Source organism: Carcharhinus amblyrhynchos, chromosome 2, assembly GCF_965287045.1.
Source record: "Carcharhinus amblyrhynchos chromosome 2, sCarAmb.v2.hapA, whole genome shotgun sequence".
NCBI lineage: Eukaryota > Metazoa > Chordata > Chondrichthyes > Carcharhiniformes > Carcharhinidae > Carcharhinus > Carcharhinus amblyrhynchos.
Genome location: NC_137325.1, coordinates 66,980,095 through 66,992,122, shown reverse-complemented (window position 1 = coordinate 66,992,122; position 12,028 = coordinate 66,980,095). Strand labels below are relative to the sequence as shown.

At 42.2% G+C, this 12,028-nt stretch overlaps 1 protein-coding gene across 1 annotated transcript in view; it reads left to right on the top strand.

The window, feature by feature from the left end:
* The window catches only part of LOC145355258 (ATP-dependent translocase ABCB1-like), a 120,554-nt gene that overhangs the window by 25,905 nt on the left and 82,621 nt on the right, over positions 1 to 12,028 (top strand). The window contains exons 8-10 of the mRNA XM_080207133.1: positions 697 to 868; positions 4,259 to 4,383; positions 11,262 to 11,439. Coding sequence (XP_080063259.1) covers positions 697 to 868; positions 4,259 to 4,383; positions 11,262 to 11,439 — 475 coding nt within the window. The remainder of the gene's footprint in view (positions 1 to 696; positions 869 to 4,258; positions 4,384 to 11,261; positions 11,440 to 12,028) is intronic.

Here is a 12,028-nt window from a genome sequence, read left to right as displayed (position 1 = left end):
AAGTAACTGACTTTTAATATCCAGCTGCTGTTTATGGTCATCAAGTATTGAAAGGATTTGCAACACATATATTTAGGACAGATGGTTTCAAGTTTCCAAACTGTCTGTATTTTGAATCTGTCTAATTTATATATTCAACTGGTTTCATAATAGACTTAAGCATTGTTAGCTATTCTTATTGCTGTACCACAGTTATTTGATACCCACATCCTTTTTTACTTAAATTTTAGCTATTTCTACAATTATTCAGTTAGTTCTCCCCTTTGGCTGCATAAGTTTTTTACCTCTAGAAGCATGCAGGATAACTTTTACGTTTCATTGTTTTCTCTGAAACTGCTATCATGTCTGGAGGTAACAAAGGTAGGTCTTTGGTAACCAGGATGGTAGTTATACAATCAACCTATTGAATTTTGTTGGGAAGGAATGAATCAAACAGCCCTGTTTTGGGAAGGGTGTGACAATATTTGCTGAAAATCCACAAAATTCTCATTGACTCAAAGATACAGGACATTGCATATCATTCCATCAGATTGTTGATTGCTGTCAGCATGCAAACCAACTATATCAAAGTTTCTTGTTGGCATGTAAATTTTGAGAAATTATTTTATGTGACTATTGAAAATGATTTTATTTGTAGCATTGTTTTATGTGACAAAAATTGACAAAGATGTAATTCTATTTCTCTTATATTAACAGGGCTATAAACATCATCAAAGATGGTCTTGGGGACAAATTCAGCATATTCATGCAGTTATTTAGCACTTTTGTGTGTGGACTTACAATTGGATTTGTCCATGGATGGAAGCTTACATTGGTTATACTGGCAGTCTCACCCCTTATCATGGCCTCAGGAGCCTTATGGACAAAGGTATAAGGATAATATTCTTTCCAAAATGTAGTAAACTTGTACGCAAAAAAGGATCCAATATCTCTTAATGGTGTAATATTAGAAAAACTGAAAACTAAACCAGTAAAGTAACATGCTGATATGCAAAATACATATACTTCAATAACTATGAAAATGTGTAATGTCATTTGTGATAAAGGAGATTGGAAATTGAATTTTGCAAGTTAAATAATGTTAAATGATGAATTATGTAAAAACTGATTTTAAAGTAATTGTGCAACAGCTATCATAGTATTTATTATTTTAAGAAAGGAATAGGCCAAACTTCATGTATAGATCATAGAGACCCTACAGTATAGAACGAGGCCATTCAGCCCATTGAGTCACATCCCACCCAAGTCTTACACCCCTAACTCCACACATTTGCCTTGCTAATCTCCCTGACACTGGGGTCAATTTAGCACGGCCTATCATCCTAACCCTCATGTCTTTGGACTGTGGGAGGAAACCGGAGCATCCAGAGGAAACCCATGCAGACACAGGGAGAATGTGCAAACTCCATACAGACAGTGACTCAAGGCTGGAATTGAACCTGGGACCATGGCACTGAGGCAGCATTGCTAACCACTGTGCCACTGTAAAGTGAAAGGGCAGGATATGAAATTTTGGGTGTAAATGTTTTTTCTGACTAAATGCTAAAGATGGTCAAGTATTTTAATAAGGTTAGAAATAGAAGATGGGGAATAGAATCAAGAAATGCACCAACTGCATCCAGATTAAATTGCTCAATTAAAATATACATGTCATAGAGAAGTCAGTAGTTACTATAATGTAATTTTAAAATTGATCTTCAATACAATGGAAACCCCACGAGATACCCGGGCTTCCTATTGGGCCTGGCCCAGGTGAAATTTGATATACTGCACAGTTCGGGCATACAGGGCTTCCATGACCTGCTTGACACAGGTGTGCACAGCTGACTGGGAAATACCACATACACCTCTGCTGGGAGTTTGGAAGGACCCAGTTGCATAAAAGTTCAGAGCGGCCATCAATTTGACAGCAATCGAGAGTGGGTGCCCCCCCCGCCCCCCCCCACTTCCTCTAGGTGCCAGGGAATGCAATAGGTGGCACAGGTGTTGCACTTTCTCCTTTCAAAGGTGTGCTACAACAGGCAGCACATGGTGTCTGACATCTATCCAGATGACACTTGTGAGCAGAAATACCAGGGTCTCTGCTCCCTCATCCTTCTGTGCCCCCTGCCCTTCACCCACCCTCTGTGAATGGCTGAGTCCTCCTGCCTCTGGTGGCCATCCCCTTTGCCCCTGTGAGTGGTAGGGCCTGGACCTCCTGTGCCTGCAGTTCTTCCTCCAGCTCCTCCTCCTCAGCTCCAGCAGCAATCAAAAAAACAGCAAGATTGATTGGTTGCATCACAAAGTTTTCTTGTCAATCTGAAGGGCGGGGTGTTGGTTGAAGAAGGAGAGAAACACATGGTGAAGTTAAGGAACTTGCTCCAACCCAGCAACACACTGCCCATCTTCCCCCACCCACATGCCCCTCAGCATCCGAGACCCCTATTCCCCATCCACATGCCCCCCCCCCCCCCAGCAACACAGACCCCCCCATTACCCACCCACATGCTCCCCAGAATCACAGCTCCTTGAAAACTTCTGAGGTTGCAACAGTGCAATTTCCAAAGGCTTTGCATGCATCCTTCGGCTGGAAGATTGCTGACTGCACTAGGACCCAGCAGCATCCATAAGACCCAATGTCAGTGCTGAGACCTGGGTCCATGCTGCTAATCTGACTTCAGACACCCTGCTGAGCAACAGCTCCCCACCCTCCCACATACTCGCAGAGCCTTCCTGACCCAAAAACAAAATGGCTGTTACAAAGCAGCACAAAGCTGTTGGACGGTAGGCACTTACCTCCTCACTGACCCTCACTGATGGAGTGCCCAAATTGGATTTTTATGGAGCAAGTCTCTTTCAGGCTGATTCTGGATTGGTGAACGTGGTGGTAAAGGTGGGGGTGCCAGTAAAGTGGAGCATGCAGCTCATTAAGTGGTTTGAAATCCATGCAAATACATTTAAATGGCTGTCGCGCCCATTTCGGGAGGATTCCCAATTGTGGCCATTTTTGGTAAAGGGGGAACCGGTGCGGAAGTGGACGCAGATTGCACTATTCGCCTCACGCCCAACTTTACCAAGTTTTCGTGCAACATGATGGTAAAATCACGACCTTATGGATCAGGGTTTCTTTTAGATCATTTGAACTGCCAGATTACCCAAACTCCAAGACCCCTGTCATTGGATAAAACTAAAAAAAGGTGAAAATGTCACATGTCTCCCTGAATGATGGAGTTCATATCCACAGATCTCTGAATATTGCCACTCAAGTGGATAGAGCTGTGAAGCAGGCTTATAGTGTGTTAGCATTTATTAACAGGGGTTTGAGTTTAAGAGTAGTGGGGTTATGCTGCAACTGTACTGGACCTTAGTGAGACCATATTTGGAATATTGTTTTCAGTTCTGGTCACCTCACTATAAGAAGGATGTGGAAGCATTGGAGAGAGTGCAGTGGAGATTTACCAGGATGCTGCTGCCTGGTTTGGAGGGTAGGTCTTATGAAGAAAGGTTGAGGGAGCTGGGGATTTTCTCTTTAGAGCAGAAGAGGATGCGAGGTGACTTATTAGAAGTTTATAAGATGATGAGGGGAATAGGTAGAGTGGACGTTCAGAGACTGTTTCCTCGGGTGAATGTAACTGTTACTGCGGGGCATAACTATAAGGTTCACGGTGGGAGATATAGGAGGGATGTCCGAGGTAAAATCTTTACCCAGAGAGTGGTTGTGGTGTGGAATGCACTGCCTGCTGTGATAGTGGAGTCGGACACTTTAGGAACTTTCAAGCAGTTATTGAATAGGCACATGGAACACACCAGAATGATAGGGAGTGGGATAGCTTGATCTTGGGTTCGGACATAGCTCGGCACAACATCGAGGGGCCGAAGGGCCTATACTGTGCTGTACTGTTCTATGTTCTAAAACCTGTCTGCTTCCAGTGGATTGCCTTCCCACCCCAATCTGCTTTCATTAAAACTGTAAGTGGATGGGTAGCAATGAGTTTTGAAAGGGAAAACATTTTTACTTTCCACCTATTCTAAATATTTCCATTGTGTTCAGATTCTGGAAAGAAACGTGGTGTTTTTCCCACTGGAACCAGCAATCTGTCATTTTTTTCATAAGATTTCCCCCCTTTCTGTTTGGATGAGTGGAATTAAACTGATTTTTCCACATCAAAATATTGTTTGTGAACCTTCTGACAAAATGGACAAAAACATAGTCTTTCCACTTAAATGTAATAAAATTCATGCTAGGAATTATTTGCCATCTTATCTCATATTAAAACAGGTTTTGACATCACTGACTGGTCAGGAATTGGCAGTTTATGCCAAAGCAGGGGCAGTGGCTGAAGAAGCTCTAATAGCAATAAGGACTGTCTTTGCATTTGATGGACAACAGAAAGCACTAGCAAAGTAAGTTTCATTCTAAGTCTCTGCTCAAAGTTAAATCTACCATTAAAGTAGATCATTCTCATCATTCATTAGGGTCTGTGAATGGTTGATCACCATTACTTTCTCCTGCCAATTATCCCATACAACCTCCTCTTGGCTGGGACTTGAATGATGGGGGAAGTACCCTTAAGCCAGAGAAAGACTCAAAACAAAATAAATCAGCAAGAAAGATTTGGAAGACATTTCTAATCATGTGTTTTGAATAGTTGAGAGATGATTGCAGAAACAGCAACCTGAATGAATGTAAACATAAATTTCAAAAGAAGATGGAACGTGGGACCTACACACACCTGAACATAAAAACATGTGAGTTAAGAGCAGAAGTAAGTCACTTGGCCTTATCAGAATCAGCTTTCCCCACCAGATACCAGGAGTCGAGCCCAGCCATCCAAAAAAATTCAGACCCTTCAACCTCTCTCTCCATTTAGATAATATACTCTTTTTTACTCTCCCTTCCAAAATGGAAAAGGTTCATATTTTCTTACAACATGTTGCATTTGCCGGATCTTTGCTGATTCACTTAACCTATCTATGTCCCATTGAAGCTCCCTGACGCCTTCTTCACAACTTAATTTTTTACCTTTTTTTCTGTGTCATCAGAAAATTTAACTATGATAATTCCTTCCCCTTCATTCAAATCAATGAAAGCTTATTTCCCTTCATCAAGTCATTTGTATAAATTATAAAAAGTTGAGGCCCACTGATCCCTGTGGCACACCACTCATTACATCCCATGAATGAATAAAGACCCAGTTATGGCTACCCTCTGTTTCCTGTTAGTTAGCCTCACCAATCTTCTATCCATGCCAATATGTTACCCCAGATGCTATGAGCTTTAATTTTCAACAATAACATTTGGTTTGTACCTTATTGAATGCCTTCTGGAAATGTAGGAGACGATTCTCCCAAAAGTGCTGAATTGGTAGAAAACTGTTCTAGATCATGACTGTTTTGTCAGTTCAGCTTCACACTCGAACCTCCGCACTCTGTGCAGTGCAGAGGTCCCAAATGTGAATCTCATTAAAAGTCCGGGGGGGGGGGAGAGCGGGGCCTATTCGCGCCGGTGGCTGACAGTTCTGGAGCTCTGCCCATGTATAGCGGTGCGGATCTGTCAGTCTCCCTGTTTGCTGTCTGGCTCAATCACTGGCTAGCTCAGCACCCCCATGGTTCTGCCACCCTCCCCCCAGCATCCCTCCTACCCCCCTCTACTAGTCTGATCGCAGCCCCCACAACAATTCTTGGGCCAGCACTGCCAGGGTGCCCATATCCAAGGAGCACCATTCTTTGTTGCCTGGCCCCCTGGTGGGCCCCGATTGCCCCTCCCTTCATTCCGGCAGGGTGTCCTGCTAGTTTCCTGAATGTGGGGAGTTACTCTAAATCCCTCCTAGAATGAAGTACTTCTAGCGGGGTGGAAGATTCAATCAAGACCAGCAAGTTCCTGACAATGAAATGTAAAACATATTTGAAATAATTAAAAATAGATTCAATTGACATAACTGACTTCCCACCAGCATGGTCTGGTCTCTGACTGTTCACCAGCTCTGGGATATACACATGCGTTCCCAGCACATGCACAAATCCTAAAACAAGGTCAATGACGTGCATTACCCAGCCCGACCTGCCAGAAAAGTTGTGGGTTGTGATGGGAGAATCGTACCCCTAAGCACAGTTCATCCACTGGTTCTCCTTTATCATAGTATGCATGTTGCTCTAATAAATTGGTTACCTATGATTTCCCTTTCATAAAACCATGTTGACGCTACCTTTATGAATTGTTTTCACAATGAATTACATGTCATGGTGTTAAATTACAGTGCAATTTAAAAACATTAACATTTCAAATCTGAAATTAACCCAGCCCATTGCATTTTAAGCAGAAGCACAATGGACATATTTAGTGACCAACATGCTCCCAGGAGACATGTTGCTCATTTAAATATTATAATACATTTATATGCCTCCCATTTTATCTCCATTTTGAATTTAAGTATGGCATGCTTGGTTTCCTAAATCTCAAAAAAACTGCTGGTTAAGGGGAGCAGAGGACTGCTACATGGAGGAATAGGAATAATCACACCTATATCATCAAGCAAGCCCGTTTTCCTTCCACAATCAGCCATGGCTGTTTCCACTACTCCACTTACAAGTGGCTCCCCCTATGCAATCAGGCACATGATAGGGCACCCTGCAAGATCAGATCACTAATAAACCTGTCTCCATCTACTACTGTGCCATAATCTCCCCACTGATCCAGCCTTCTTGGTCTCTGTATCTCTTCATCCTGCCTTTTTGATTTCTCAACATGCATCAGGAGCTTCAAGATCTATCCATTACCCTCTTGATCTTTCTGATCAATTCCACCCCAGGTGATGCAGGCCTTTAAGCTTCCCCACTCCCACTTCTGCATTCCATAGTTGTGGCTCCTGATCTTCTCCCATCTGATCACCTCTCTCCTTCCTGCCTGCAAACCCCCTCAAGTCAGTCTATGATCTTCTGAACTCATCAATTTCGTCCTTTCCCTGGCCTTTCCAGACATCTTCTCTTCTCTCTGTTACCCGCCTGGTGCTGGAAGTCTCCCACCTAACACTTAGCCTCTGAATCTGGCTGGAACAATAAATAACAACCACACCCTGCCTTTAAATTTGGCTCAACTGGAGGAATCCATTGGCTTTCTGAACACAAGCCTACCCCTCACTCTGCAATCCTTCACAACTCACCAGTAATATTAGGATCTAATAATCTGCATATCAAATGGAGAATATAATTCATCAAGATCCTGAAATCTGAAAAGTCTTTATGCTAAAAAAGCGTACTGGTATATGATTCATATAACAAATATATATTCAATGTGAATAGAAGGTATGTAAAGGGCTAACAGTATAAAGGACAATGAAATACCAAAATGTCCAGAAACTTAGTGGGGAATTTGAAGTCCCATAAATTGGGTTTGAATGAGATTGGATGTAAAAATGGATAAAATTCCAAACCCAGACCATCCTGCCACTTCCAGTGAAACAGGGTGGCAGGCAACCAACCCATTTCCAGAAGGAAAGTCACAATTTGAAGTGTTTTCATGAGGCCTTGTAACTTTATGGAAACCCAGCAGCCAAAGGGAAATGAGCACTGCTGCATGGCTGAGGTAAAAGCCTTTCAAACACTATTTGCGAACCAGCAGGAGTCTTTCCCCTGGCTCCACAAACTATCATGCTCCCTGTGATCAGATTCCATCCCTGACATGGTGGGACACCCCCATGACTTGCGGTCATTAACCCCGGTCATCTTGTCAACCCACAGTAGGATTCACCAACACAAACTTACCACCAAACTCTGTACAGCAATGTTCGCCTATAAGCTGCCCTTTATGATCTCTACCCAGCAGCAGGAACCCTACCAACTCCTCGGTTGTAACGACTTCAGTAGCATTCCCTGCATGAAGGGAAACAAACCTATCAATCAGCCTCTACCAGGCAGGGACTATGTTGGGAAAAAAATGCAAGCACTCTGTGGAGTTAAATCTCCACAGCATTCAGGGAAATGGAGACCATAGACTCAAGCAACTGATATACAGGAACAGTAGTAGGCCACATAACCTCTTGAACCATAATGAGATCAGGGGCTTATCTGAATGTAGCCTTACTTTCATGGTCCTGCCTGCCATTCATAATCACTGATTCCCTTGTAGATCAAAAATCTTAAATCCTTGAATATAATTATTGAAAAAGTATCCCTGCTCTCTGGGATAGAGAATTCCAAAGATGACCAACTTTCTGAGAGAAGTAATTTCTCCTTATCTCCGTCATATATGCATTGACCCTGTTAAATCTTCTCATAATCTTATATGTTTTAATAAAGTCGCTAGTTGGCCTACTCCTGCTCCTATTTCTTATGTTCTTATTATTTTAACTCCAATGCACATCAGCTCAATCTTCTCAACCCATTCCTCATAAGACAACACCTTCATCCCAGGAATCAAACTAGTGAACCATCTCTAAATGGTCGCCAATGTAAATGTGTTCCTCCTTCAGTAAGAACACCAAAACTGTACACAGTACTCCAGATTTGATGCCTTGTACCACTGTAGTAAGTCTCAAGTCTTCCCTGCTTTTATACTCCATTGATTCAATGAGGGTGAACATTTTATTCATCTCACAATGTTAAGTTTTTGTGATTTGTGTATGAACTCATCTAGATCCATCCGTTCTGTGGTGTTCAGCAGTCTTTCTTCATTTAAATAATATTCTCTTATCTATTCTGTCCACTAAAGTGGACAACCTCCCATTTCCCACGTGTTTGTCCACTTGTTGAACCTATCTACATCCCTATGCAGACTCATTGGTCAAAGTGTTGACCCTGATGCATGTAGCATGAATCAGCAAGTTGCCCAGTTCACTGCACCTGTCTCTGGAGAAACTTTCCCAAATTGTGCAATTCTCATTCTTTGGGGGATGCAGGAGACTTGGGATTGATTTGAGTCCACCACCCACAGAACTTGAGACATCTCTACTGAGATATTTATAGCTCCTGGAAAGCAGCTAAAACTGGCATAATTATAGCCCTTGGGGAAATGTCAACACACAGCTACTGTAACAGCTATAACGGAGATTTTTGGACTTTCCTGACATAGTATCCTAGGCCTTACCATCTTCAGCTGCTTCATCAATAACCTTCCTTCCATCATAAGGTCAGAGTGGGAATATTTGCTGATCATCACACAATGTTCACCACAGTGACTTGTCAGATACTGATGCAATCCAGGTTTAAATGCAGCAAGACCTAGAGAATATGCATTGGGCTGACAAGTAGCAAGTAACATTTTTGTCACAGAAGAAGCAGGCAATGACTTTCACCAACAAGAAATAATCTATCCATTGTTGCTTGACATTCAATGGCATTACCAATTATCAATATCCTGACCAGAAACTGAACTGAACTAGCTATATAAATACTGTGGTGACAAGAGCAAGTCAGAGGCTAGGAATCTCGCAGTGAATAACTCACCTCCTGACTCCCCAAAGCCTGCCCACCATCTACAAAGCACAGGAGTGTGATGGAATACTCTTCACAAAGCCTGGGTGAGTGCAGCTCCAATATCACCCAAAAAGACTTGACACCATCCTGTATAGAGTGGCCTGATTTATTGGCTTGATTCCCGTCTTTCATTTTCAATGGAAGTGTGGTTTCCATTCTGTTGGGACCTTTACAGAGTGCAAGAAATTTTGGAAGATTACGACTAATGCCTCCACTAGCTCTGAGTCACTTCTTTGAGACCTTGGGATATAGACTAAGGGCTAGATTATCAGGTCACCCCTTGATTTCCCATTGGCCCCTACTCTCACCACCAGGAAATCCGTGGCAGTGCTGCGCTTCGCTGGGGCCGGAAGATCCTGCCAACATGAACAGCCCAAGTCTTTTCGCTTGCTCTCATGCCCACATCCGTCCCTGGCTTGCTGTAGAACACAGTAAAAAGTCTGACAACACCAGGTTTTAGTCAATATGCGCAATCTTCTTGGAGATCCTCTCTACTTGGATCCGGCAGTTTGCGGTGTCGATAGTAGTCATGATGTGGATGTGCCGGCGTTGGACTGGGGTAAACACAGTAAAAAGTCTGACGACACTAAAACCTGGTGTTGTCAGACTTTTTACTGTGTTTACCCCAGTCCAACGCCGGCACATCCACATCATTGCTGTAGAACTCCCGTGGCACCCAATGCAAACTACTAGAACAATACCTCATATTCCAATTAGTCATGCTACAGCTTCTGGACTTAATATTAAGTTCAACTACTTCAGATTTTGAATTTCCCCCTCCATCTTTGACCCCTTTTTTTCTGTTTTTGTACTTCCTTGTTTTGACCCAATAAACTCTCCTTCTCCCACGTGGCTATCTGTCCCTTGTTTTTATTAAGCACTGACCTTTGTTCTATTAATACATTCTGCAATCTTACCTCTTTTATGCTACTCTGCAGTCCTTAATGCCATTACTAATACTCCCTTTGTCTTGTGTCCATGACATCTTTGTCAATCTCTCCTTAGCTGCCACTTACCCCCGACTTTCTATTCCAGGCCAACATTTTCTGATTTTATTTCCAGTCTTTTCTCTGCTGGTCGCCTAGCAGCAGAGAGACATACGGTCACAGAAAGCAGTTTCAGTTCAGTTGATTATTGCTCTAAAGTGCAGGAAGCTGTTTACATCTCTCTCTAACTGATTGCTGAGGAAAGTAAGTCTAAGAATTTTAGTTAAAGTAACAATGAATGTTAAGTGAATGCTCATTCTCAGGGGAGATACCGAATGCCAGCAATCTACTTGGAGAAGGAACTGCAGGGAGCAGCTGCTAAACAAAGACATTCAAGTCCAGAAACAAGAACAGGTAGTTGGAACAAATCCTGTTCAGTGAAGAGTGAGAAACAGAGATAGACTCCCAAGTTAAGTGACAAAGCTGCAGGAAGCAGATACAAATCATTATAGATCTACAAGAATTTAAAGATTCAGGGAGATAGCCAAAGACCTGTAACCCCTTAATATGGGCCAGTGAAACAATGGTGTTTTCTTGGTACAGCTGAATATCTGAGTGTATATAGAAGGCAAAGATTGAATGTACATGGTGCTTCAGGGAAAAGGAACACCAGAAAGAGAAGGTGAAATCCTGGTGATGTATCCTTGGTGAATACATCTGAAAGAAAGCATTGCTTGGGGGAAGATCTCAAGATGTGTTCTCCAAGAGGGAGAGTAGAAATTCTGGTGTGAAACCTTCCATATTTTAATGAACAATGACAGAATTTAACATCTCGGGAAACATGTTATAATGATTGTAGTTATTTGTTATTTCTAATTATTTCAGATATAAAGCCAACCTAAAGAATGCTAGGGACATTGGAGTAAAGAAAGCTACCACCACAAGAGCTTGCATCGGTTTTCATGTCTCCTTAATATATTGTTGCTACGGTCTTGCTTTTTGGTACGGGTGCAAACTGGTTATTGAAGAGCCTGAAAACTATTCAGTTGGACAAATTTTGATTGTGAGTATAGTATTTTGGAAGTTAAATTAGCATTCTTGTTTTGCAGAATTTTCAGAGTAATTTTCTCTTTGTTTTTGTCCTTATCGAACAACATAGTCCCTTTAAGATTGCCATGTGGCTGTTCATGCATGCATCTTAAAGGCGGCATTGATTGTATGTTGCCTGTTCATTCACTATGCACCACATTCTCATTGTTGAGAATTTGCGTACCTTAGAGTGAACATTGACTTGAATCTTCTACTTGCACATTTTACAATCTGTGACTTTGTGCCCATTCATTTTAATAAGCAAGAGAATGGGAGACTATTGAGCACAGTGTAGAAAACTCTAGCCTCAGGAGTTGTATAGATGCAAAAATAAATGTCAAACATCAGTAACCAGAAAAATGCTGCAGATTATTGAAAAACAAATTATAGTAACTTTTTCTCATCTCTATTCTCCCCACAACCGTCACCTCCCTGTTTGGATGTTTCTCCAGGCACCTTCATATTGTGGATAGTTTCTCTGGCTCCTGAACCAAACAGAGAGACAAAAAATCAGCCCAAATTTTCTGGTCTCTGGATTGTCAAGGGTCTGGACATGTGACCAA